Source organism: Bison bison, unplaced genomic scaffold (genome assembly GCF_000754665.1).
Source record: "Bison bison bison isolate TAMUID 2011002044 unplaced genomic scaffold, Bison_UMD1.0 scf7180017864297, whole genome shotgun sequence".
Classification (NCBI taxonomy): Eukaryota; Metazoa; Chordata; class Mammalia; order Artiodactyla; family Bovidae; genus Bison; species Bison bison.
The window spans coordinates 2,330,038-2,357,912 of NW_011494869.1; the positions used below are offsets into that span (position 1 = coordinate 2,330,038).

General features: G+C 48.6%; 1 protein-coding gene and 1 long non-coding RNA gene across 2 annotated transcripts in view; one reads left to right on the forward strand and one right to left on the reverse strand.

The window, feature by feature from the left end:
- Nucleotides 1-5,125, forward strand: part of CALB2 (calbindin 2) — a 29,315-nt gene extending 24,190 nt beyond the window's left edge. Inside the window, exons 10-11 of the mRNA XM_010850896.1 lie at nt 637-708; nt 4,451-5,125. Coding sequence (XP_010849198.1) covers nt 637-708; nt 4,451-4,567 — 189 coding nt within the window. The 3' untranslated portion in view covers nt 4,568-5,125. The remainder of the gene's footprint in view (nt 1-636; nt 709-4,450) is intronic.
- On the reverse strand, nt 1-27,875 carry LOC104996616. The gene is made up of 3 exons (XR_826219.1): nt 27,824-27,875; nt 24,281-24,311; nt 1-46 (listed from the first exon to the last, which is right to left on the reverse strand). It is a non-coding gene; the product is annotated as an uncharacterized LOC104996616 (long non-coding RNA).

A 27,875-nucleotide genomic window follows, 5' to 3' on the forward strand; every position in this document is an offset into this window, starting at 1 on the left:
CATGCAGTTCCTTCCTGCCCCTCTGGATTCCCTGCAGCATCTTCTGCTGTATGAGAAGATAAATGTCCTTAACAACGTGTGGCTTGTGGGACCCAAGGTTTTGGTTCCTTCAAAGTACAGGAGAGAATAGCTCGCGGAAGGGAAGAGGGTCATGGCCAGGACTAGGATGCGATTACACTGTTGGGGCCCAAAGGCAGGAGGTGCTTAGTACTGCCCCCTGGGGCCAGGTCATCACCTTGCTGTCCTTCTAGGAAGTGGGGAGAGGCCCTCTGTGCCATGTCACCCCTCTCTTAGCTGCCCTTGCCTAGTGACTCCAGTGGTTTTCCTCAGAACTACAGGTGTGGGGTAAATAGCCCCATGTTATCCTGACATATTATTGTGGGATTCAACACCCAGGGAGTTAGCTAAATGCTTGTTGAACCTCATTTACATTTTCAACGCAAATGTAAAATACCAGAAGGGAAGATTGCCGTTTGCCCTGGGCCCTCACATTGCTGCAGTGACTGGCAGAGTCAGAAGTGACGTGTTATTTGGGCACCTCTTTTGCTCAGAGTGAAGACCCTTAGCAAAGCTAGACTCTGGTCAGGGGTTAGCATGAGTTTTGAGGCTCTGTGCTGACCCTTGGCTCCCTTCCAGGACGGAAGTGGCTACATTGATGAGAATGAACTGGACGCCCTCCTGAAGGATCTGTATGAGAAAAACAAGAAGGTGAGGGGCTGAGCCCAGAGGTGGGGTGCTGCCACGGGGGTGGTGTGGAAGCGGGAAGGCTGGCCAAGGAGTGTATCTTGCTCCCCTCTGATTACCCCTAACAAGGCAATAGCAGTTTTTTGGGTTCTTTTCATGGTTGATTATTTTAAATACACATACCAGAGTTTGCCACCCTAACCACGTTTAAGTGTTCAGTTCAGTGGCACCAAGTACACTCACAGCCTTCTGCAACCATCCCCGCCGTCCAGCACTCTTTTTGTCTTCCCAGAATTAAAGTCTGTACCCAGTAAATGATAACTCCCCTTGCTGCCTCCCCCCAGCCACTGGCACTCACCATTCTACATTCTGTCTCTGTGAACCGCACTGCTCTAGATACTTCATACAAGTGGGATCATACAGCATTTGTCTTTCCGTGTCTGGCTTATTTCACTTCATGTACCTTCCTCAAGGTTCATCCGTGTTGTGGTATATGTCAGAATTTCCGTCCTTTTTAAGGCTGAGTAACGTGGTGTGTCTATCCCACATTTTGTCTGTTCGTCCACAGACAGACACGTGGGTTGCCCCACCTGCTGACTGATGTAAACAATGCAGCTATGAGGCCATGGCAGTCTTGACGTGGCACACTTCTTGGAAGTGTCAGTCATGTGGCCAAAAAAAAAAAAAACTTTTACACTAGGAGAGATTTGGAGGAGAAGGGCCAGTAGGAGTTGAGGGTATTCTGAATTGACTCTAGAATCTTGAGCTGGGGAAGGGGCTAACAGAAGTCCCTGACAAATCTGTTCCCTGGAAGGAAAGGCTGGGAACTGGACTCCATTACTTTGCCTGGTCATGTTGCCTCTTGGGCAGTCCTCAGGGGCTCATCTCAGTTCCCAGGATGGGAGGACATAGGCAAAAAAGGAACCAGAAGACAAGTCTTGGCAGTGTCTTCCTCCACCTCCTGGAAAATGTCTTTCTCTGAGCAAATAGCTTTTTTGCTGCTTTCTTTAATTAGATGCTGAGTGATCTATAATTCCCTGCATTGTCTAACTGCCTGGGAAGTCAGGCAAGAACTAAATTTAACTCCTAATTTCAGGGAAAAAATTTCATCGTGGCCGCTGAGTCTGTCTGTCTCCCTTTCCAGTTGTCTTCTGACCTCTTTATCCTGAATAGCATCCATTTCTTTCACCCTAAGTTTATTTTTTTTAATGTTACCTATAATAGCTTTTTGAAAGAGGCAGAAAATAAATCATGTGCAAATACTTCCTAGGAAGAAGGAATTACTCATCACGTGCTTGAACTTGGCAAACTTTTTCCTGCTACCAAACTCTAGGAGAAAATTATTTGTGTATCCTTATGTGTTCAAGGGATGTTCGGCATCATAATGAAAAATATGCTTAACTGTAATTAGAATAATGAGGTATAGTTTTTCTCCATATGACCCTACGTTATGCCTGAGGCTGATGGGCCTCGAGGGCAGGCATTAAATCTTGGGAGAGACCTGAATTCCATGGTCATCATCTAACTAGGCTCTTCCCTAATTCCCACAAAAGACAACTCATATGGCTACAAAGCTTGACTTTCTGAGATGTGCAAATAAACAAAAAGTCAGGTGTTGTGGTTAAGAAAAATTCTGAAAGTTAGAGAACAAGGATATTAATAAAGTTGTTTACCTGGAAACCTTCCACCAGTACTAAGCTTCAGACTTAGCACATGGAGATCAAGAAAAAGGAATCAGTAGAGAGAGCTACATGCCTGTAAATAACCTGAGTTGGGAAGGGAATGACCATTTTTAGGTGACCCCACATGGCAGATGCACATGCCATTTTGATGGTGCCTACATGGACAGTGCGGAGAAGGCGATGGCACTCCACTCCAGTACTCTTGCTTGGAAAATCCCATGGGTGGAGGAGCCTGGTAGGCTGCAGTCCATGGGGTCGCTAAGAGTCAGACACAACTGAGCAACTTCACTTTCACTTTTCACTTTCATGCATTGGAGAAGGAAATGGCAACCCACTCCAGTGTTCTTGCCTGGAGAATCCCAGGGATGGGGGAGCCTGGTGGGCTGCCGTCTATGGGGTCACACAGAGTTGGACACGACTTAGCAGTAGCAGCAGCAGCAGCAGCACATGGACAGTGAATCGGTTTCGAAGCAGATGTCTCAGGCTCCTGCGGGACAGGCTGATGGGCTCAAACGTTGACATGTTCTTAGCATTCCTAAGACAACTGCAACTGCTAAAGCCTTCCCCAGCTTCACACACAGTGCTTCCAGACACAGAAAGGAAGCAGCCTCCTCCCTTCATTCTGCTTGAACTCCTCAGGCCATGCTGAATCAGAGGATTTTCTCAGGCTCATGGGTGATATATGGGGTCCCTTCCTTGGCTCCTGATGGAGGGATAGGTCACTCAGGCACACCTCAGTGTTATGGACGAGGTGACATTTCCAGGAACTTCACAACTTTAGGGAAGTTAGAGATGTTTGCAGAGTGCCTTGGGACTGGCTGGTGGCACAAACCCAGAGATCAGTCATGTGAGGAGATGTCACCAAAGAATGCAATGAAAGACTGACCCTCAAGCACTGAGTACAGGTGAGCCAGGTAAAGAATTACACAGCCTTCTGGACTCAAGGGACTAAGACTGTTCATGGCTGTGGGGTTGGTTCCATCCTTTAGCCAATACCTTAGTCTTCACATCTCAGTTTTCTCATGGGGATAATGACCCATTAGCATAGAAGTATTTAAAAAAAAAAAATCTGCCAACAGGTTCAATACAAGAGGAGGAGGAGGGGAAAAGAAGGAAGGAGGGAAGGGAAGGCGAAGGAAAGAGGTGTAAAGGGGAAGAAGGAGGGAAGGAAAAAAAGGAAGGAAGGAGGGAAGGGAGGAGGAAGGAAAGAGGTGTACAGGGGAAGAAGGAGGGAAGGAAGAAGCAAAGTGCTTCAGTGATTTTCCAGTGATGATGACTTTGCTGCCTTTCAGTAGTACTGGCTATTTGCATCCGAAGCCACACAAGGCGTATCAGATGCTGCTGTTCTGTCCAGTGCTGGCCTCCAAAACCCCACGGACAGAGAAGCCTGGCAGGCTACAGTCCATAGGGCCTCAAAGAGGCAGACACGACTGGATGACTGTCACTTTCAGTTTTCCATTTTATATGAGACCGTGAGTCGCCTGTCTTAGAGCCTCTGAAGGCCTCAAGGTGCCAGTGAACAAGAAGTAGGCTGGTAGGCTTTGCCCCTGGAGGAGAGAGGAATTAGAATTCCTTGTTCCACTGGGTGAGGCTTAGGGCAAAGACAAAACCTTGGAGTTTCCCTGGCATTCTCTTTCTCACCCAAAAGGACCCAGCAGACTAGTGGGTGGAAGCCCAGTGAGGTAGAGGAATTTAGCGAAGCTGTATGTAGATAATGACTGGCGTGCATGCTGAGTGTCAGGGACTGTGCTTGATGCTGTTTACATTCATTTCTCATCTAATCATCGTTAACCCCTCAGTGAGGCAGATTTATTCCTGTACTGATTTTACAGATGAGGCAGCTGAGACTTAGAAAAAGCTGAATACTTTCCCCAAGGCAATGAAGCTAGTAAGTGAAAGGGAGAGCACTTTAACCCAGGGCTTTCTGACCCCAAAGCCCATGCTCTGTATGCCTCTCAGCTACTTGCACTGAGATGGGATAAGGAAAAGGTTCTGGTGAATGAACACGAGGGCCATTTGGGGAGGGGGGGGGGCGGGGGCACCTTCCCCTGAACCTGCTCTTACCCTCTCCCTCTGTCTCCCAGGAAATGAACATCCAACAGCTCACCAGCTACAGAAAGAGCGTCATGTCCTTGGCTGAGGCGGGAAAACTCTACCGCAAGGACCTGGAGATTGTCCTCTGCAGCGAGCCCCCGCTGTAAAACAGGGGATGGGGGCTGCTTCTCCACCTCCCCCTCAAACCTGCCCCTGCTGCCCTGCCACTGCCACCCAGACCCAGAGATCCTGATCATCCCTGTGACTGTCCCTGCCACCTGCACACACCAGCCTGCAGAGCAGGAAAGGAGAAATGGAGAAGGGGCTGCTGCCGGGCCCCCTGGAGCCCCCCGCAACCTCCCCTGGCTGACCGGGCACAGCACTCTGTGTGCGGGGGGCACCAACCTCGTGGGAGGTGGGCAGGGGCACGGACAGGAGGTCCCTGGTTCTCTTTGCTGTGATGCATGAGCTCGCTCGCTGTATGATTTAGACTTCTACGTCCAACAGAGTGGACCCTCTCCTCCGCCTCTCCCCCATGCCACCGGCCACCCCAACCCCCAGGCCCCATGGCCCCACCTCGCTAATGGTGTAGCTGTCTCTCAGAGCTTCTTGTTCGTGGTGGGCGTCAGCCTTGTCCTTTTCTTGATGCAGTGTATGCCTTTTCCCTTTGGGTTTCTTGTTTACCAAAGAAGAGTTTACAGACAATAAAATGTTCTCCTGTGGAAGCTCTCCCATTCTGGCCAAGTGGTCAACTTTCTCTCTGCAGCCAACTCTTGACAGAGAGAGAGCCTCTTCTCAAGTGAGTGGGGAGGCTGGGGGGAACCAGCCAACTGGTGTGTAAGCACTGGAAGCGAGGGCACAGGACCCCAGGACTCTGGGCTCACCCTTGCCACGCACCGCCTGCTCTCCATCAACCTGTCGTTTTTCTGCTCCGTGTTTGTTTCTAGGTTTCTGAGATCATAAGAGCAGTTATCAGTTCACTGCAAATTTACTAAATGCCAGCTATTGTGCAAAACAGCTCACCCGCAGTGTCTCTCAGTCCCTGGAGAGGGGTGCTGGGACCGTCTCCTCTGAACAGACGAGGAAAACTCAAGATTAAAGAGGTTAAGTAATGAGCCCCGTGTCTCAGGGCCAGTCGGCGGCGCAGAGCCAGGGTATGACTCCTGAGCGTCGGATCCACATTTTTTTTTAATAGGCCATGCTGCATGTCTTGCAGGATCTCAGTTCCTTGACTGGGGATTGAATTCATGTCCCTGGCAGTGGAGCACAGCGTTCTGACCACTGGACCACCGTCTTCACAACAGGGATACCACAGTCTGTGGTAATGGGACTGGGTGTCCCGAGTAGGGGTGACCTCCACTCAGGAGTTCCAAACACCAAAAACTTAACTTCTCCCCACAAAATGCAATTTACCCCACAACAACACATCAGGTGCCCCAGGGTCAGCATAGCCTTTGGGTGCAGAGAACTCTTTGGGACCTCAGAATAGAGAGAGAACTGTTTTTGTGTGCGTGTGGTTTTGTTTTTTTAATGCTATCAGGTTTGACTGTCTACAAGATGAGTTTTGACTTTACCTCATTTCATGCCCCAATAGTCCTTGCAATGAATATTACTTCAGGTGAAGAAACTGAAGTTCAAAGACATTAAGTAACTTTGGAAGTGTCCATTTGATAACCAGGAACCTAGCTGGAGCAACAGAGCCCCCAGAGTGGATATACCTGGGTCAGATATACGAATCTATTTTAGGTTCTCTGAAAAGAGAATCTATTTAGGTTCTCAGAGAAATGGATGAAGTGAGAGGAGTGGCCATGCTGCCATCGTGGGGCAGGGGGAGTCCAGATGGAGGAAACAGCAAGTGCAAAGGCCCTGAAGAGGGAGAGTTCAGAAATGTGGTCACTGGGGCCAGAGCAGAATAACGGAAGGGCGTGAACAGTAAATAGGGCTGGGGGAAAGGGTGAGGCCAGGTGGAGGCCAGGACAAAAGGGACTGGGTCAAGGGAAGCCGCAGAGAGGGGGGGATGTCAGAGAAGTGACATGATCTCAAAGGTCACTCTGACTCGTACGTCAACACTAAACTTAGGAGAGAAAGCAGAGACATCAGTTAAGAGGCCAATGCACTAGGGCTGCTGAGAAACGCTGATGACTTGGACCAAGGAAGTGATGGGAGGTGACAGCAAATATCAGATTCTGGACCTATTTCTAGGATTGAATCAAAAGAGCTTGCTGAAGACTGGATAAGTCATATGGGAGAAAAATGAGTCAGGAATGGCTCCACGGCTATTAACTGGAGCAACTGGGTGCGTGGTGGATGCCAGTAACCCAGCAGGCAGACAGCATGTTTGGGGACGGGGCAGGGGTAACCGGGATATGACTGTGGCTTTCATAAGAATAAGAGGCCTGTGAAAGCTTCCTGATGCAAGGGACTGGTTGTGGGGGAATCTAGGTCTTGCTCTGATGGGCGGGGCCGTGCTCGGTAAATCTTTAACCCAATCTTCTGTTGGGGTGGGGCTGCGTTCCCCCCTGTAGTTTCACCTGAGGCCAAACTATGGTAAGGGTCACGGTGGTAATGGCGACCTCCCTCAAGAGGGCTCACACCATCACACCAGTATGCCGCAGCTCCCAGCGCCCCTGAGCCCGTGGCAGGCCACTGCTGACCCACGCCTGTGCCGGAGACTCCTGGACACTCCCAGGCAAGTCTGGCTCAGCCTCTTGTGGGGTCACTGCTCCTCTCTCCTGGGTCCTGGCACAACAAGGTTTTGTCCGTGCCCTCCAAGAGTCTATTTCCCCAGTCCTGCAGAAGTTCTATAATCAAAACCCACTGGCCTTCGAAGTCAAATGCCCTGGAGGTTCTCAGTCCCTTTGCCGGATCCCCAGGTTGGGATATCTGTTGTGGGTCCTAGAACTTTTGCAACAGTTCAAGACCTTCTTTGGTGTAATTCTTCTCCAGTTTGTGGGGCAATGCTCAGTGGCTCTATGGTGGGGCTAACAGCCACCTCCTCCAAGAGGAATTATGCCACACGCTGCGCCTCCCAGGTCTGCTGCAGCCAGAGCCCCTGTCCTTATTACAAAATTCAGACTTAAACTGAAGGAAGTAGAGAAAACCACTGACCATTCAGGTATGACCCAAATCAAATCCCTTATGATTATACAGTGGAAGTGACAAAAAGATTCAAGGGATTAGACCTGATAAGAGTGCCTGAAGAACTATGGACAGAGATTCGAAACACTGTATAAAAGGAGGCGATCAAAACCATCCCCAAGGAAAAGAAATGCAAACAGGCAAAACAGTTGTCTGAGGAGGATTTAACAAATAGCCGAGGCAAGAAGAGAAGCAAAAGAGAAAAGAAAAGATATATCCATCAGAACACAGAATGCTAAAGAATAGCCAGGAGATATAAGAAAGCCTCAGTAATCAGTGCAAAGAAATAGAGGAAAACAACAGAATGGGAAAGACTATAGAGATCTCTTCAAGAAAATTAGAGATACCAAGAGAACATTTCATGCAAAGATGGGCACAATAAAGGACAGAAACGGTATAGGCCTAACAGAAGCAGAAGATATTAAGAGGAGGTGGCAAGAATACACATAACTGTACAAAAAAGATCTTAATGACCCAGATAACCACGATGGTGTGATCACTCACCTGGAGCCAGACATCCAGAGTGTGAAGTCAAGTGGGCCTTAGGAAGCATCACCACAAATAAAGCCAGTGGAGGCGATGGAATTCTAGCTGAGCTATTTAAAATCCTGGAGGATGATGCTGTGAAAGTGCTGCACTCAAATGCCAGCAAATTTGGGAAACTCAGCATCGGTCACAGGACTGGAAAAGGTCAGTTTTCATTCCAATCCCAGAGAAAGGCAATGCCAAAGACTGTTCAAACTATCACACAATTGCACTCATCTCACATGCTAGTAAAGTAATGCTCAAAATTCTCCAAGCCAGGCTTCAACACTACGTGAACCGAGAACTTCCAGATGTTCAAGCCGGATTTAGAAAAGGCAGAGAAACTAGAGACCAAATTGCCAATATCCACTGGATCACAGGAAAAGCAAGAGAATTCCAGAAAAACATCTACTTTTGCTTCATTCACTACGATAAAGCCTTTGACTGTGTGGACCACAGCAAACTGTGGGAAAATTCTTCAAGAGATGGGAATACCAGACCACCTTACCTGTCTCCTGAGAAATCTGTACGCAGGTCAAGAAGCAACAGTTTGAACTGGACACGGAACAATGGACTGGTTCCAAATCAGGAAAGGAGTATGTCAAGGCTGTATATTGTCACCCTACTTATTTAACTTATATCCAGAGTATATCCTACTTATTTAACTTATATCATGCAAAATGCTGGGCTGGATGAAGCACAAGCTGGAATCAAGATTGTTGGGAGAAGTATCAATAATGTCAGATATGCAGATGACACCACCCTTACGGAAGAAAGAAAAGAGGAACTAAGGAGCTTCTTGATGAAAGTAAAAGAGGGGAGTGAAAAAACTGGCTTAAAACATTCAAAAAACTAAGATCACAGCAACTGGTCCCATCATTTCATGGCAAATAGATGGGGAAACAATGGAAACAGTGACAGACTTTATTTTCTTGAGCTCCAAAAATCACTGCAGATGGTGACTGCAGCCATGAAATTAAAAGACGCTTGCTCCTTAGAAGAAAAGCTATGGCCAACCTAGACAGCATATTAAAAAGCAGAGACACTACTTTGCCAACAAAGGTCTGTCTAGTCATAGCTATGGTTGTTCCAGTAGTCGTGTATGGAGATGAGAGTTGGACTATAAAGAAAGCTGAGTGTCGAAGAATTGATGCTTTTGAACTATGGTGTTGGAGAATACTCTTGAGAGTCCCTTGGACTGCAAGGAGATCAAACCAGTCAATCCTAAAGGAAATCAGTCAATACTCATTGGAAGGACTGATGCTGAAGCTGAAACTCCAATACTTTGGCCATATGATGAGAAGAACTGACTCACTGGAAAATACCCTGATGCTGGGAAAGATTGAAGGCAGGAGGAGAAGGGGACGACAGAGGATGAGATGGTTGGATGGTATCACTGACTCAATGGACATGAGTTTCAGCAAACTCTGGGAGATGGTGAAAGAAAAGGTGGCCTGGCGTGCTGCAGTCCATGGGTTGCAAAAAGTCGGACATGACTGAATGATTGAACTGACTGAACCAGGATGTGGGACATGCTGCCTGATATCAGGTGTCTGTCAGGACACCAACAGAAAACAGACTGCAGGTTCACGGTATTTGCTTTTGACAAACATCTGCAAGATAAACAAATGCTAGGTGCCGGGGACACAGGAGCGAACAGACCAGTTCCTGACTGCTGAGAGCTTAAAGGCTCCCAGGCCTGAGAGACGAGGAAACTAGCAATTTCCTGGTAAGTGGTGGGTCAGAAGAAAAGCAGGGAAGAGGCCCCTAAGGGTGGAGGAATTCCTTGGTGATAATGCCTGGCAGGCACCAGAGCCAGATGAAGCCAGGCTCAGTGGGGTGGAGAGTGGGGTTGGTGGTGAATGCTAGTCCCTTGGGAGCTGAAGCTGAGAAGGGAGAAGCTCAGAGGATAAAGCTCAAAGACCAGACAGGACCAGCTCTTGCAGGGCCCTGCAGCCCTGAAGGCTTAGTCATCAATCTCTCCCCAGGCTGCTTTGAAGTTTCTCTCTTTTCCTTCTGGTCTTGTTGAGAAGCCACCTTGAGGAGGTGGCTCAACTGTCACCTCCTCAATGAGGCCCACCCTGATGAAACTGCAACCCACTCATCCACACCCCGTACCCCATAACCCCTTCCCCAGGAACATTTCTCTCCACAGCACATGACCACATGCCCTGATGTGCATTCAGGCGCTTCCCCAGCTAGAAGGCAAGTCCTCCAGGGCAGCTCTCACTCTACTGCCCCGCCCGTACCTTCTCCACCACATACCTGAGGGCACCAGTCCTCCCAGCCTCCTCCCCACCTGGTGTCCCTAGCTCCACAGAAGAGTGGCCCCAAAGATGTCTGAGTCTTAATCCCAGGATGTACAGTGAATATATTATGTGGCAAAGGCGAATTACTTGTAGAAGGAATCAGCTGCCTTTGGTGATGATCCAGGTGCACCTGAAGTCATCACAAAGGTCCCTGGAGATGAAAGATGGAGGCCAAACCCAGAATGAAAGTGATGCGTAAGTGAGAAGCATCTAGAAACTAGGAAAAGCAGGAGAATATTCTTCCTTAGAGCCACCCCACAGGCCTGCCGGTACCTTGATTTTAACACAACTTGGACTTCTGACCTGCAGGTCTGTAAGGTAATGAATCTGTGCTGCTTTAAGCAGCCAAGTTTGTAGTGACTGGAAGTAAACACACAGCACAGCAACATGAAGTGAAACACAGGCAAACACAGAGCCACCTCTTCCATGTTTGTGCTCCTGGCACATTATGAGACAGGGTAAGGGTGTGTCTTCCTGCAAGTGTTTCTGTGAGGGTCCAGACCATCCTGGCTTCACACGCTTTGCGTGGTGCCCAGCATGGAGCCTCTCTAACTGGCAGCTGTGGGGATGATGTGTGCTGTGGCTGACGCACAGGAGGCTTCCTCTGCTTCACGCTGTGTGACTGGGGCTGCCCCAGGACTCACGGGGACCCAGGTGGCTCCAAATTTGGGAAGTCTCACCTTTTAGAGAAGGAGTCCCCCTCAGGTGTACCACCTCCTCCTTCGGGGGTGGGAGTCTTCTGAGCCTGGCGGACACGCCAAGGGGATGGTTCTGTCTGCTGTGGCCCGGCAGCTGACCTCATACCCCAGGCCCGTGAGGGTCCCAGAAACTGCCCAGAAGTCTGGCTCGGGGCGCTCAGTCCTCCTTATGCCAGCCCTTTGTTTCCACGCAGAGATCACAGTCAACCAAGAGAACCCGGCCAGACGGCCCTGGTTTTGCTCTCGAGTTCCCCATCTGTAGAATGGGAAGCTTGGAGTGGACAGTGTGCAAGCATCCTTCAAATTCTTACCCCTGACGTTTCACTGAAGAGTATTTATAAATGCAAATAAACACACTGGAGATGACTGACATCATCAGCCATTAGGGAAATGTCACTGTGAAAAACGGAGTATCATTTTTAAGTGTCTTATTCCCATTTACAAAAGCAAAATCTACGGAACTGTTGTGGATGACAGGGAGCTGAAGAAGAAAAAAGGCTTCCTCACAGAGCCAGTAAGCACAGTGTTATAAACACTACCAAAATTTAAAAAAAACAAACCACAATGAAATTCCCACATCCCTCCATGCAGTGCTCTGTAACTCATTCTTACCTGCTTCTGGACCAAAAAAGTCTTGGAAATCCCAACTCAGTCCACGGGAATAGTCTGAGAGCTGCCTAACTGAAGTCAACTCAGAAGCCCAAGAGTCTGTTCTTCGTATAAAGCATGGGCAGTTTGAAGTACCTGGTACAGTCTTTTATTACGAGGCTCTAAGACCATCCTCTTTAACTGAAGACTCAAGCACTCTGCAGCTTAGAGCAGAGCCTTCAGGCAAACACCAGACTAAACAAAAACATCTCTAAGATGACAGAGATTTCATGGCTGCGGTTAACGTATTACGCTAACCAATAAGATCAGAACAGAGGAGAATACACTTCTCTCTCAGACTATAGTACAGAACAATCTTTAGATGAGACTTCAGATGAACCGCGCCCCTAAGGGTAAAAATATACAGGCAGTAAGGCACCGACAAGTTGCCAGAAGCTTCCATAAACCATATAATTTCTAAGACACTCACATTAACATTTCATTTATATAAGCATAACCACAAGAAGGCCAAAAACACTCTCTGATCTGACAAGTCTTATGCAAATCTTAAAATAGTAATATATTAAATAAACCTAATTCGTTCTGGCACCTCTCTTCTAATAAGATGCAAAAATAAATCTTTGTGATTTTCCAGGGCTGGCTGCTCTGAGAAATAAATGTCAGAGAACACAGTACATGTAAATGATATCCTGAAAGTTTTCTTCTTTTACTATGTTTTTTTGTTTTTTTTTTTTGTCCTTAAAAGGACAATGCAGTTGCTTCACAGTTAGTGTGTCATCATCTGCAGAAAATTTGATTTTTCCATGAGAGACAAAGAGGTTTTTTTTTTTTTTTTAGTTTTCTTTTTTTTTTCTTCTTTTTTTCAAATTAATTTTATTTTATTTTTAAACCTTACATAATTGTATTAGTTTATGTTTATTATTACTATGTTTATTATTTGAAAAGACAAAATCTACAAAGACTCATCAGAAGAGATATAGACACTTGATTAATATATGATTGTGGGTACCTGAGAAACAATCCCTGGTTACCCATTCAAGTAACAGTGAAAAGTAGACAGACCCAAGAGTATGGAAGGCATGTTGTTCGTTTTTGTTCAGTCGCCCAGTCGTGTCCTACTCTGTGACCCCACGGACTGCAGCACGCCAGGCCTCCAGGTCCCTCACCATCTCCCGAAGTTTGCCCAAGTTCATGTCCATTGCATCAGTGATGCCATCCAGCCATCTCATCCTCCGACACCCTCTTCTCCTTCTGCCTTCAATCTTTCCCAGCATCAGGGACTTTTCCAATGAGTCCGCGATGCACATCAAGCGACCAAAATACTGGCACACTGGACACTGAAGGCACAGTCCACATAAATATTTGCACACAAATGTCCATGGCAGCATTGCTCACGATAGCCAAAAAGGGGAAACAGGCCAAAATGCCCATCAACTGACGAATGGATAAATAAAATGTGGCATATCCACACACTGGAATATGAATCACTTATAAAATGGAATGAAGTACTAATATGGGCTACAACATGGATCAGCCTCAAAAACATTACACACACAAGTTACACACAAAAGGCCACATCCTATATGGTTTCACTCATATGAAATGTCCGGAACAGACAAATCCACTAATACCAAAAGCAGGCTAACGGCTGTCAGGGACTGGGGCCGTGGCTGGGGACAAGGAAGGGTATTGGGGAGTGAACGCTAGCTGGTGTGGGGTTTCGTTGTGCAAATGTTCCGGAATGAGGCAGAAGGACATCGGAGTGGCAGTGCTGACAGTCGCACAACCTAATAAGATACTAAAAACCACTTACCAAATAAGGAGTTTGTATTGTTTGTGTTATAAAATGGTCTGTTTTAGGATACAACAAATAAATTCAACATAAAGCACCAAAAAGTTTTCTGGTGGACACAGCATCTCTGCTGTCAAAAATAGCCTTCCCTGTTGTAGGCAGTGGTATTAATCGGTAAACCAAGGAGGCAAGCCCATCCAACCTGAGCGAACTTTGCTAAAGTAGAATGCACTGCAGTTTATCTCCAGACAGAGAGAGTGTAAAGTCATACAAACAAAAGGCAGACCTTTCACTTTGGGGAACAACCTGACCCTTTACTGTGGGACAGGGAGTCTGTGAGGTCAAAACTATTTTCATAATAGTGATAAAATGTTATTTATGTCAACACAATGTGTTCATCATTGCTATTTTCAAATGACTCAATAATTTTCAAAATGTTTCCATTCTGATATCAAATGCAGTAAATACCAATAGTTTTAACCCACATAAACAAAAGTTCTTTGGGTAATCTCAATGAGTTTTAAGAATGTAGAGTGGAAGACCACATTTGCCTGAAAGCTGTGTTAGGTGAGAAAGGAAACAGATTAAAAAGTGTGCTGAAATTCACCCTAGGCCCTGAAGGTTCCCACTCCCCCTCCCAAAGGAAGCTGCAGCTGCTCAGGACACACACAGAGACCCCTGTCCTGGACTCTGAGCATCATCACCTTCCTAGAGGTGCTTCATCCTGGAGAACTTTCTCCAGCAATCCACACACAAAGAGAGCAGGGGAGAGCTGGCCTTGGAGGGAGCAGCTCCCAGGAGAGGGAAGGCAGGTGGGGCTGGGTGTACACCAGAGAGGCAATGCAAGCAAATTAATCGTGTATGGACCACCTGCATTGACCAAAGAGGTTGTATAGTTGCAGGGATAAGGCTGGGAACACTGGCCAGGTGGGAAGCATGTACCTAACATGGAAATAGGCAGAAGTGACAGAAGTGGCTGGAGGGAGCGATCACACCGTCTGTCACCCTGTTAAGTGGACGTCTTTAAAAGGTGCATGAGTTGGAGCACTGCGGTACCCACAGTGAGAGGTGGGCGAGAAAAAAGAACCCAGGAGAGACACACAGAATCCCGACTGGAGGGCCAGGAGCTGAGAGAAGAAAGGTCTTTAAAAGGTGCAGAGACATCCACGGGGTCGGCGCCACAGGCTCAAATCCCATGGATATGTCCTGAAGGGTACATGCTCCATCACGTTAAACCAACAATAGAAATATCAGTGATCAATGCCAAATCACCAGCTGATTTCCGCTTAATCAGGGCCCTGACCGATCAGGACCTGGCTGCTTATCAAGAGATTTCACTGTCACTCAGCTCAGTTATGAAGTTTGTCATCACTTGACAACTACTGTTTGGAGCAATAACCACAGGCTGTGAGCTACACTCACACTGGAGTTTATATCATGAAGAACCTGCCCATATCGGGCTCCTAGTGGAGGAGACAGCAAATACTTCCAGGGGTTGTCCTGCCCTTGGATTGCAGGGGTGTCCTTGTCTTTTTTGAGTCCCATACAAAATGCTAATCTCTCATACTCTTCATCCCCATTGATCCCCTTCCACTCCCTCCATGCTCACCCTCCACTCTCTCTCCTCAACCCCAGCCCCTGTGCACAACTCTTTTTCTGATGACCGTTCCCTCTTCCTTCACTGCCCTCAGTAATATTCCAGGGACACAATGTGGTCTGTAACTGCCCTTCTTCAGGACTAACCAGGCAAATGATTTATAGGGCTGATCAGTGCTAAAAGAAAACAGGGGGTCTCCCACTCCAGAAGATTAGGAAGAACTACAAGGCGACGAGAGCAGAGCATTAAACCAAGCAAAGGGCCTTTGCGGCTGCTCAAGTTGTGCGCTCCAAAAGCCAGCCCGTACCCCTGTGACATGGATTCAGAAATGAGCTCACTGAACATCAGCCCAGGGCAGAAGAGAACCATCAGTCTGTGACCCCTTAGCTTGTCATAAGCAGGGGATGGGTTCTCATCCTTGACTGTCCCCAACAGGACCCAGAATCTCACCAACTTCCCATAAAAGAAATCGCTAACGCTTGTTAGAGCAGAAATTGCAAATGAAACTTAACAGTTAAAGAAAAGCAAGGCTCCTGAATGTTAATTTTAAAAACCAAACTGAAGTTGTGAAGGGTGCTTCATGACCACAAAACTACACTCTCAATCACAAAAGCCTGCATAGCAGGCCCGGTTTTGGGACAGGTGTGGTCAGGGCAGTGCATCCTCAGGGGGGATATTGTCAGCAAACAGAGAGATGAAACTGAAGGGGTGCCAGCTGTGCTCCCCTCGCCCCAAAGTAGCCTCTCTAAGTCCTGAAGGAAGGAGGCTGCTGCTCCGGACTCCCTTCTCTTGGCTTCTACTTTCCTGAAAGATCATGATGTCAGGAGGCACTCCTCTGAAGTAGATTATCATATCAAAGACTAAGCAGCTGAAACCATAGCTGGGTTAACTGGCAGAGCTGAAGAGCCCCAGGCGAAAGTATAAAGGGAAAGAAACGGACCCCAAAAGGCAGGGAGGCCACACAATCGAAAGGGTTATCACCTGAGGAGCATCCCTCAATCAAGGAGAGACTGGAGTTGGCAAGTAAATACCCCAGCTTCCTGGTGCCATTTCCTGCGGCTCACATCCCGCCCCCGACCCCAGCATGCAATGCACCACCAGCCAGAAAGCAACTGAATCCCAGGGTGAGAAAATCAGAAGTCTGATGAGTTCGATCATGATGAAACGATCCCAGAACAAAATACTGCCCACAATGATTCAAAAAAGGTAGCCTCTTTCCCATCCAAATGGAGACAGGGAACACCACTGTGTCATCGCAGAGAGACAATGAAGGCACACAGGCCACATTCCACCGGAAAATCAAGAGGAGAGTCACACAGGCCTTCAGAGGCCATCAACAGCAAGTCACGGCTCCATAACACAAACAAATCAGGAAGAAAGGGAATGGTTTGAAAAAAGACGCAGCCTCCCAATCCCAGGTGAGATGATGTGTCCAGCGGGCAAGTGTTGGAAGAGGAAAGGGAGCAGTGAAGGAGGCAAGAGTTCCCTGCATCTGGCCACTCGACGCACCCCTGACAGACGAAGCCAAACCACGCAGGACCTAATGAAGGCCATGGGCCACGAGGCTGCGCTGGTGCACAGCCAGCCAATCGGGAAGGAGAAAGAGCAGACGCTCCTCGAGAAATTGAAAATGGATAACCAGAAAATCCAAGACCTGGAGAAAAAAATTAGAGAAACAAAAAAGATCCTCTAAAATTTACATCTGCCATCTAAATAGGAAAGCCACAAACTCCTGTTCTGGGCACAGGATGTTAAAAGAGCTCTTGCCACAGAGGAGCTGGGAACTGCCAATTTGAGACATGTTTTAGGACAAACACACCAAGAAAAAGAGAGACTCTCCAACAAGCTGTCTCTTCAAGAAGTTCCAAGATGTAAGCAGTCCGCCAGAAACTTCCTGGAAGATGCCTGCGATGACCAGAGGTTCCTGTGATCTGTCCAACCATCAAAACAGGTGAAATCTGGCTCCCCAGGCCAATGGGGGGTGGGGGCTCGCTCCCTGCTGAAGGACCCCGGGCTGGACTGGAAGCCCCAACAACCACTCCCAGGGGTCACCTGAGGCCTCTAGTGTGGCACCCACCTCCTGGCTGTTCAGCTGGGTCCCTCCACATATGCAACAAACCCTCCTCTTCTAGGGAGCTGGATGCCACAGGCTGCCTGTCATTTCCACAATTTCCATGGTCACACCGAGACAAAGACACCCACGCCACCAGGAAGACCCCCTGCACCCCCTTGCATCCTCCCACCTATGGTTCCCCTCAGACCTACTGAGAAAATACAACCTGTGCTCTACCCCGCCCCCCACCTAGTAAGAACTTCCTTTGGCCCAAGAGAGTCTACGCAGACGACAATCTGAGGTTTGGGTTTCAAACAACTATCTGACCCCTGTAAAGACCACCGGCTGAACTGTTTCTTCCCACCACCAACAATGAGACAGCCCATGAGCCCCTCCTAGCCCTTCACTGGAGGAGGGCAGCCTGAACTGGGGTCCCGGCCTGCAGAGGAAGCCCCTATACCTTGTCCTGGGCTCCTCCAAGGTCTCTTCTGGTCACATAGCTGTGCTCTGCTGAAACCCTTCACTTCTGCAGATCCGTGTAGAAGAGCCATAGTGTCATAGCCTCAAAAGGGAACCAACTCAATTCCAAGCATGGCCAGTCCCGGGCCAACCCCATCATCACCTTCCTCAGCCTCCTCCCTGACTCTTCCAAGTGAGAATTCTAAGACGGCGCCCCCGCCCCCCACCCCTGTGGAGCCTGGGCATACTCCAGCATTGGCTCTGCTGTCTACAGAGCAAATCAGAGGGCTCCACACTCTTGTAACTATTCACATCACAATCCTTGGCACAGTCTGACCAGCGTGAAGAGGTGTCATCTGCAATTAACGCCAAGACTGATAGCCCTGGCTTCACGGCTACCTCTCACGTGGGAAACCAGAATCTCTGAACCTACACATCAGGGATGATCCGCAACCTCGACTTGGTCTATAACACGCAGCACTCAACATCCCAGAGGCATCTTTAGAGACTCCATGATAACGGCCATATTCGCTCCGCAGAGAACCACCTCCATGCTTTAAAGCACCCAGCAATGTTGCCAGGGCGCACACATCTTTCCCAATGTACCTCCATGTACGTTACATCTGTCGCACCACAGCCGTGACATCACAAGGCGCTAGCTGGAATCTTCATTATCGAACTCACAGGGACAGCTGTGCAGACGACCATCCGGGTACACACAACGGGAAGAGCGACTCAAACAGCCACACTCAACGCTACTGACACGCACCTCCCAGAGCCTGACTTGATGCCAGTTCTTACACCTGGGGTCTTTGTCAAAATCCCCAAATCCCATAGAGTGCAGAAGCGACTCAAGGCAAAAACCGGCACTGTCCTGCACCCGGAGGGGCTCCCTGCTGCACCCTGAGCATTTCCAAAACTTGCTTCTGCTGCCTGGTACCAGACATCACAGTCCCACAATGAGAGAATCGCAGGCTGGCTGACCTACAACTGAAGGACTGCCCGAACCAGGCCTCACATGAGTATTCAAACAAAAAACTTCCAAAGCCTGGAGGAACATTCCTCACTCCTGAGCAGCAACACATCCTGGGGTTTGGAATTCCTGGGGAAGTGCTGGAGTAGCTATACAAAGAATTAAGCAAGAAAAAGCCTGATTTGACTATGAAGGACGAATCATCATTAAAAAAAAAAGGCCAAAGATCCTCATGGCATTCAGGATGCCCCAGCATGACCGCAAGTGCATGGCGCTTTTCATCACCTCCTAAATAGTGGAGACCTCAAATGCTTCCAATTCCATGTTCCACATCCCTTCCTTGCTGGGCCTTCTCCTTAAAACCCTTCTCCTCTGGTCTCTCCCCTGAATAAGCAACTCCCACTTCTCAAGTTTGTGGTTAAAAAGAAAATGTATTCATCACACCAGGTTATCTCAAGACGTTATTCCCCACAGAATTATTTTAATAGTAAAGGACTTAGGGATTTAAAGCACTACGTAAAATGCTCTAATAAAAACCCTTTGGATTTGAGTAAAAAGAAATACAATAAAAACAGAGTTCCAGCTCATGCCGATACCCAACCAGATTTAGGAACCAGTAATTCACATCTAAAAGGGCTAGGGTTTCAAAAGGCTGTGTCCGTCACCTTTGAAAACATTTTTGCCATGCCTTCATGGACCCTCCAGACGGTGCACAGGAGACGTGGGCAGAGACCACCAAGGTTCAGAAAAGTAATCTTGCGAGAGCACCTAACAGCCACGTTCTGTGGCTCACTCCACAGAGAATGTTGCAAAGCAGGAGTTCTCAACCAGAGGCAATCCTGGCCCCATCTCTCCTCCCTGAGGACATCTGGCAATGTCTGGAGACATTTTTGATTGTCACAAACTGGAGGGGATGCTACTAGCATCTCATGGGGAGGGCTAGGGACGCTGCTAATCATCCTACAATGCACAGGGCAGCACACTGCCCGCCACGACAAAGAACAATCCCGCCCCAAGTGTCAGGATTTCAGAAGCTAAAAAACTCTCAACCAAAAGTCACTTGAAATCCCCAAGGCATCCACTCTTGAGTCACAACCCCTCTGAGCAGCTTAGTCTGGAGACCGTCTCCCTGGCAGAGGAAACACTGTACCCAAGGACTCCAAGCTTTGCCGTTTTGAAGGGGTGGGGGCGTCAACAACCCCTGATGGCCATTCGCGACCACTCTCCCTCACCCCACCCTGCAATGCCAGGCACCCAAGGATACTCAGGTCAGATACTCTTTTCAGAGTGTATTCCAAAACTTTTAAAGATACTTCTAAATAAATTAAAAAAAAAAAACAAAAAACCTGTTCAAAACAAGCTTCAGCACTTATTACCTCATTTAAACTTCCTAGTCATCCTGTCATGCCGGGACTCGGAGTCACTATGTGACAGAGGAGGAGACTGGAGTACACAAAAAGGTTGAGGCAATTTTGCCAAGGCGACACAGCCGGCGAGTGGCAGACCCGCAGGCCGGGGAGCCTTAGGGTTCCGAAGCCACGTGGGAACTCGCGGAAGGATCCCAGCCCACGGCGGGGCTGGGGGCGCGCCGACCCCAGCCTGGCTTCCACCCAGCTCGTACCTCGGCAGTGGCCGCCCTCCCCTTACGGATAGGTAAAAGCCTCAGAAAGGCCCGACCCGGCCCTCCTGCACCCCCACACTGCGGAGGGCGGCTCTCGGCGCAGACGCGGAGACAAGAACGTGGACGTGAGGACGTTGACAAGACGTGCGGACTTGACGTTGACACATTGACGTGGACACGCAGCGTGGGGCGTGGGCAGCTCCTCCTCCCACGGGCCGGCGCTGCGTCTGCACAGGGAAGACCCTGTTCGGACCTTCCCCGCGGTGTGGGTCTCCGCAGGTGCCTCTCTGGCTGGCCGCTCCTTTTCCGCTGCAACCACTCCTGCCTGTGGCACCTGTCGGAGCTACTGGTTCACAGAGCAAGTCAGCGCCAAGGCCCATCACTTGTGCATTTAGGGTCCCCCAAACTTGCCTGCTCACTCCATCTGCTAGGACCCTTTCTGTGCTCCTTGGAGGCCAGAAGCCAGCCAAGACCTAGAAATCAATGAGCAGTGGCAAACCCCTGAGGTTTCCTTATTTTTCCTTCATTAAACTTCTCCTTGCTTCCCTCAGTTTGTCTCTGCTTTTGTTTCACAGGAAGAGGTTGCTTGTGGATGAGGCGGGCTAGCGGTCCTGCAGGGGGAAACTTCACTTTCCTCCTCTGGCTGGGAATGATGCAGCACATTCATGCCCCTGGGTTCGTCCTGAGTCCTCACTTCCTGGTGGTCGAGCTTTTAATTTGATCACGGGGTTCCTGCTGAAAACCACCCAGCAGGGCGCCTTTGTATCCAGAGGCCTGTGACAGTCAAGAAATGGCATTTGGGGAAACTGTTCAGAGGCACATTTTTTTCTGCTACTTTACATGTATTCAGATCTAAAATTTGTGTTTCAGAAAACAACAGCCAAACAGATTTAATGGATTTACCCCTTTGACCTGTGTGCACCAGATCAGTTTTTTAAATGAGTAAACGTTATTCTAAAACTCTCCCACCACCACTGCCCTGCTCTTCTTTCCGTAATCCACCCCTACTCTGGGACAGTCACTATATGAGTCAACAGAGCATCCTTTCTCTGGATATTTCTTACTGGTATGGGACACTAGTGTAGCCAGAGATCAGCATGTCATACCTGCCCAGTGAGTTCTGACAACTTACAGAAAAGGCATTATACTGCCGATATCTGGACCCTAATGGACTCATTCTAAAACAGCCCCAGCTCCTTTTCTTGACTGGATATCGGATGCCTGCAACTGGGCAAGGGTGGCTTTTTCCATTTCAGGCTGGATGGGATGAACCCTGACATCTGATGGAGGAGAAAGAGGCCCAGAGAGAACTGAACATGTCGAGATCACAAAGTCAGTGGCCAGGCAGGGAATAGACCTGAGCTCTTGGCCTGGGCCAAGGTGCATTCATGATCTGGTGACATCATCAGAACCTTCTTCCTCTCCATCCCACAGAGAGTGGGCTCTGTGGACGGGGCCCTCCTTCCCCACTGCACGCCAGCCAGCTACAGGAAGTCGTGGCCTGAGGCTGTGAGCTGCTAAAATTCCGCTTGAGGGCATCCTGCCACTGGAGTCAGCATTTCTGGTCATGAGGGAGAGGACTAGGGCACCCAAGTTAAGATCTAGGTGGAGCCAGAGCGCCATCTGCTGGCTAATTGCTAAGTAACCCAAACCTTAGATCTGCTGCTGCTGCTGCTGCTGCTGCTAAGTCACTTCCGTCGTGTCCGACTCTGTGCGACCCCATAGAGGGCAGCCCACCGGGCTCCCCCTTCCCTGGGATTCTATAGGCAAGAATACTGGAGTGGGTTGCCATTTCCTTCTCCAATGCATGAAAGTGAAAAGTCAAAATGAAGTCGCTCAGTCGTGTCCAACCCTCAGCTACCCCATGGACTGCAGCCTACCAGGCTCCTCCATCCATGGGATTTTCCAGGCAAGAGTACTGGAGTGGGTTGCCATTGCCTTCTCCGAACCTTAGGTCTACCTCTAAGATTTCTTGTGATCCCCACCCAGGAAAGCTGAGGGTTGGATTCAGGGCAGGCCCCTCCTGGAGAGATTTTCCTTTTTTCTCTAGATTACCCTTAGGAGAATCCCCAGGATTCCAACTGATGATAAAATCATATCCATCGTGTACAAGACCCTTTTTCTCTCTTACTGCATCCCTAACCCAGCATCCTCTATTGATGGCTTTATATGACCAGCCACTGGATACAATACTTTGAGGACTGGAAACAACAAGATACTGTTCTTCCCTCCATGGAATTTCTTGAGTGAGGCAGAAAAAGAAACACAGTGAGACAAAGATCTGATGGTAGGCAGTGGGATGGAGGGGGTAGAAAGGAGGACCAAGTACCATGGACATGGATCACAGGGGCTCTAATGACAGACAAGGTGTTTTAGCTGAGTTTTGAGGAGGAAACAGGTAGACACATGTGGGGAGAGGGGAAGGCACCCGTGGGGGGTGGAACAGACATAGCCAATACCCCTTCTCACTAAGTCCCACGTCCCAGCTGCTTCCTCTTCCTCCCTCCCTCCATCCTAACTCACCATGGGTCACAGTGGCTGTCCACCTAGAGAAGCCACCCACCTTTCCTGGCTGCAGCTCCCCTCTCCCATCAGGTCTGTCACCAGTGGGATTCCTGTGACTCTCCCAGCCCCCATACCTTGACCCTGCCCATGAACACTCACAAGCCCATCAACAATCTGGACACTTGAGAATTCAATACGTGGGAAATATTTCTTATGCAGGGGATTCAGCAAAGCCTAAACCATCCTTTGTCCCTAAGAAACAGAATTCATCCCAGGAAAGGAGAAAAAGTATGAAGGTGTCATGCCAAGAAGTGTTTTTGCAGGTTCAGAGGAAGGAGCAAGATCCCTGCAGGCTGTTAACGGTTGTTATAAGTCCTCACTCATGGCAGGGTGGGTCCTGAAGGTGCAGGGAAACCCGGTCACCCTGGACAACAGCATTGTTTTCTCTGCTGCTGCTAAGTTGCTTCAGTCGTGTCCGACTCTGTGCGACCCCATAGACGGCAGCCCACCAGGCTCCCCCATCCCTGGGATTCTCCAGGCAAGAACATTGGAGTGGGTTGCCATTTCCTTCTCCAATGCATGAAAGTGAAAAGTGAAAGTGAAGTCGCTCTGTGGTGCCCGACTCTTAGCGATCCCATGGACTGCAGCCTACCAGGCTCCTCCGTCCATGGGATTGTTTTCTCTAGCCTTCTGATATTCCTATCTCATCTGGGGGAAATCAGCTTGAGCTAGAAATCTGTGCTGCCAGCAGAGGGCAGCAGAAGACCACAGTTTGATCAGAAAACAGCTCCTTTGTTACACTGTCTGTCCACAAGGTGGAGCAGCGGTTCTGAACCTTGGCTGCAGAGCAGATTCACCCAGGGAGATTTATAGGAACAGTGACGCCAGGATCCCACCCCCAGAAATTCTGATTGTCCCAGGGTGCAATCCTAGCATCACACGTTCTGGTCTCCCAACAAAATCTTTATTTTTGTCTAATGGGGAAAAAATAAAGAAGGAGAAGCAGCAACCTCTCAGACCACTTTTTTCAGCCAGGGTTGAGAACCACTGAGTTAAGCCTTTGTAACCCAGTCGTGGTTCACAGACCAGCAGCATCAACGTCACCTGGGAACTTGTTAGAAATGCAGAAACGCAGGACTCATCCCAAATCTCTTGAATCAGAATCTGCATTTTAACCAGATCCCCAAGGGTTTTGTGTGCATATCAGAGTTTGAGGAATGCTGGCCCTAGTAACCAGAAGGGCCCTTAGGGTGGGTGGTCTTAGTCCAGTGCCAAATCTAGTTTAGAAATGCAGAGATTGAAGCAAGAGGGAAAAGTCCATTTTCTCAGCATCACTGGCCATGTACTGGGTGGAATGCCACAGACGTTAAGACACTGACTCCAGGTTAGTACTCTTTTTCCCACAGCACCCAGAACTGGGCTTGGGCATCAGATGGCCATAAATGGTCGTGGGAGTTTGATGGGGTTTTGGAACTTCCCCATAGCTCTTAGTGCAAGGACAGTGGGTATCCCAGAGTTGGCGAAAGTACCATTGGCTCAAGGAACTTCCACCCAAACAACTCAACACACAAAAATGATATCACCCAAATATAACCTCTCACCTTGAGTGACGCTGTGGGACCATCTCTAAATCTAGGAAAACAGAGAAGAGAAAAACATCAGTGTGGACAAAAGTGTAGCCAGGGAAGGGTTCCTGCAGGCTGGGCTTGTGAGAGGGGTGGGTGAGATTTCAGTGGCTGGTGGAGGGAGAGGCAGGTTTCAGGCAAAAAGGCCAAGATGAATGAAGGGTATTAACAGGTCAGGAAGGGGATTTGGTAAGACCAGGGAACCAAGTTAAGTGTTGGGCAGCTGTGAGAGATAAAGCTGGATTGGGGGAGTGGCTCAGGGCTTCCCTGATAGCTCAGGTGGTAAAGAATCTGCCTGCAATGCAAGAGACCCCAGTTCAATTCCTGGGTTGGGAAGATCCCCTGGAGAAGGAATAGGCTACCCACTCCAGTATTCTTGGGCTTCCCTTGTGGCTCACTGATAAAGAAGCCGCCTGCAATGGGGGAGACCCCTGGGTTAGGAAGATCCCTTGGAGAAGGGAAAGGCTACCCACACCAGTATTCTGGCCTGGAGAATTCCATGGACTGTATAGTCCATGGGGGTCACAAAGAGTCATATATGATAAGTGGCTTTCACTCACTCACTCACTGGGGGAGTGGCTCAGAACATAGACAAGACCCTGAAAGTAGACAGAGGGCTGCTTGGTAAAGCTGATTCAGATCCTGGGCTGGAGGCCACAGGTAGCCATAGAAGGTATTGGAACCAGAGGGAAGTCTGGGCCTTTAAAAGGCCTTCTGGGATGTATTGGACATGGTTCAATGGAGGAAGGGGCTATAGGAACCCTTACCCTGGGAGCTTGCTGAGGGCAAGACTAGAGGCTCATTCATCTCAGGGTCACCAGCATTTTCGTAGAGCCTTGGCATTGAAAGGTCTCCTCTAGCTGACCATATCCATGGGAGGCCAGCCTTCAACACAGCGGCCGTTTAAGACTCAAGGTCTAGATCAGAACAGGAAATGTAAGTCAATGCTCTTGTGACCTTGGGCTTGTTCCATCATAGAGTGGGGACCATAACAGAAATTCCCTCGTAAGGCAAGAATTGCCTGTGATAAGATACATTCTACCCCTGGTGTCTAGCTGGTGCTCCATATCATGACGACTCTATTCTACTTCTTAACCCTTGTTCTTCCCAGGTAAGATAGCACTGCCTTGGTTATCTCTTTGAGTTACTCCTTCAATCTCTTTCCCCTAATTAATGCTAGCATCTGTTGAGTACTACATCCATATCAAAGCACAAGCTCTTTTAAGCCTTCAATAATGCTTTGAGATCAGTTCTATTCATTCCCTGATTTAAAGGTGAGAAAACTCAATGACAGAGTTTTACATGCACCCAATAAGGGTTTGAATTGGGTTAGGATCAAGCATCCCTCTCTTAACCACACTTCCATACAGCCTCCTAATGAGATGGCCAGGACTCTGTGGCTCCTCCATGACTCTCAAGCTACACATTCTCCCTTAATAACTCCTCCTCTGGCAGTTGTAAGGACCAATCTCAATTTTTTTGTTTTTGGCCTTCATCTTCTTTGATCAACAGACCCACATTTCCAAAGGCCAGTATCTACATGGATGTCTGTCTTCTTCTGAAGCCTAACCAGTCCCAAGTTCCCAGCCCCCCTCCTCTAGCCTGAGCCTGGGTAACTCATGCCTTGTACCTCCCAACTTCATGCTGTCTAGAAGAGTGGCCATGCTGGTCTCCATCCCCAGGGTGGGGTCCTGGAGGACAGACTGTCTCCCGGTGCCTCTCAAAGACCTGAGCACACTCAACACAGGACCTACTGTCTCTCCAACCAGTGTCCCCTCCCTGCTCTCCCATTTTGAATCACAGCACTGTATCCTTCCTTCATCAGGTCCTCTAAGATCTGAAAGTTTTCCTGGACCATCCCTTTCCAGCAGGCTTCTCATTCCCCCAACAGTCTTCTCAACTCAGAACGGGCTCCCAACTGCCTCTTAGATTGTTCCCTTCCCCCACATTCCAGAAGCCCAACTGCTCCCTGCCCTCCTGCAAGCTCAGGCCAAATCCAAGCCCGCTTTCAGTTTTGTCCACACTCTGGCCCCTGTAAGAGTTAGTTCCAATTATGTATCTTACTCAGTGAACCATAAACTCCTTGGGGGCAGGAGCTGTGTCTTTTTAATTTTTGTCGCCTTGACACAGATCACAGTAACTAGCACAGAAAACCACTATAACATATTTGAATAAAAGAATTTGGGGATTCGGTTAAAGCAGAAAGTGTTTTGATTCATAGGGAGCATTTTATTAAAAAAAAAAAACCTAACAACTTGGAAGTTGTATGTATTTATGACACAGAAACTTATAAAACTGCCCACTCCCACAGTCCAGGTCACTCTGACCCTTGCATTGCACACCTGACCTCTTTTTATTCATTTATTTCTGTTTTCACCCACTAATGTGTGTGGACTATTCAAATACTTCTTGAGCTAATGAATCAAAGAGATGTTAATGGTTACCTGATCCAGGAGAATTTACAGCTGAATACTGGAAATACCTAGGAAGTTTGTTAAAAGTACAATCCCCAAGCCCATTCCCAAAATTTACTGAATCAGAATCTCTAAAGGAAGGTCTGAGGGCTTCCACTGTGATTCATTTGTTTTCAACTTTTAACTTTTCCTTTTAAAGTACTTTTCAGACTTACAAAACACTTTGAAAATAATAAAGTTCCCATATACCCTTTACCCAGCTTCCCCAAATATTGACACTTAACCTGTCATGCAATGATCAAAACCAGGAAATTAATAGATACATAAACTCATCTACAGACTTTATTCAAATTTATGCAGTTGTCCATTGATGTCCTTTTCAAGTTTCAGTAGCCAATCCAGGATCCTATTGGGCACTCTAGACCCCCCTTCCTAACTCCCCTCCCTCCCCCCACGGCCTTGGTCACATCTCCCAACCTCAACCCCAAATCCTCAGATCTCCCAGTCCTTTGTAGGCCTTTCTATAGAGAAGTCTCTAGGTAATCAATCAAAAAGCTAAAACTAGTTCTTGTGTATCTGCTGCAGAGGATTTAGAAAATTTCAGAGCAACCTCTGCCACAAAGGTAAAGGAATCATCTCAAGGGAAGAGTAAAGATTCAGGAAAGTGAAGGACAGGGAAACATTCTCTGTTGGTTCTGGGCCGCTGAGCAAGAGGAGTTCAGGACAGGGGGGCTTTGTAGGTGACCAACATCGGATTAGGATGTGTGGGTAGGTGGAAGGAAGGCAGGAGCAGAGGCTGGGAGCGGGGCTGGGAGGTTCCGAGTGGGTGTGCAGGATGGCGCATGGCCTAACTCTTCCAGCTGAGAGACCAAGCTGCAGAGCCCTGAGAACTATTTCCCCAAATGTTGTGAGGTGCCATTCAGGATTGGGCGCAGGGATACTTTGAAAAATGTGTTTAGAGAGATTCCTGGAACAAACCGTCCCTCTGCTCTACAGCTTCTCAAGGCTGGACGACGGGGCAGGGTGGGGAGGAGGGGAGGCAGGGGCGGGAGGGGAGCGGGGGGAGGGAGGGAAGGGAAGGTTGTAGGGAGCTCTGGCCACACACCTCTCATAGCCTCCGAGAACCTGGCCCGCTGGAGGAGCTGCCTGTACCGCAG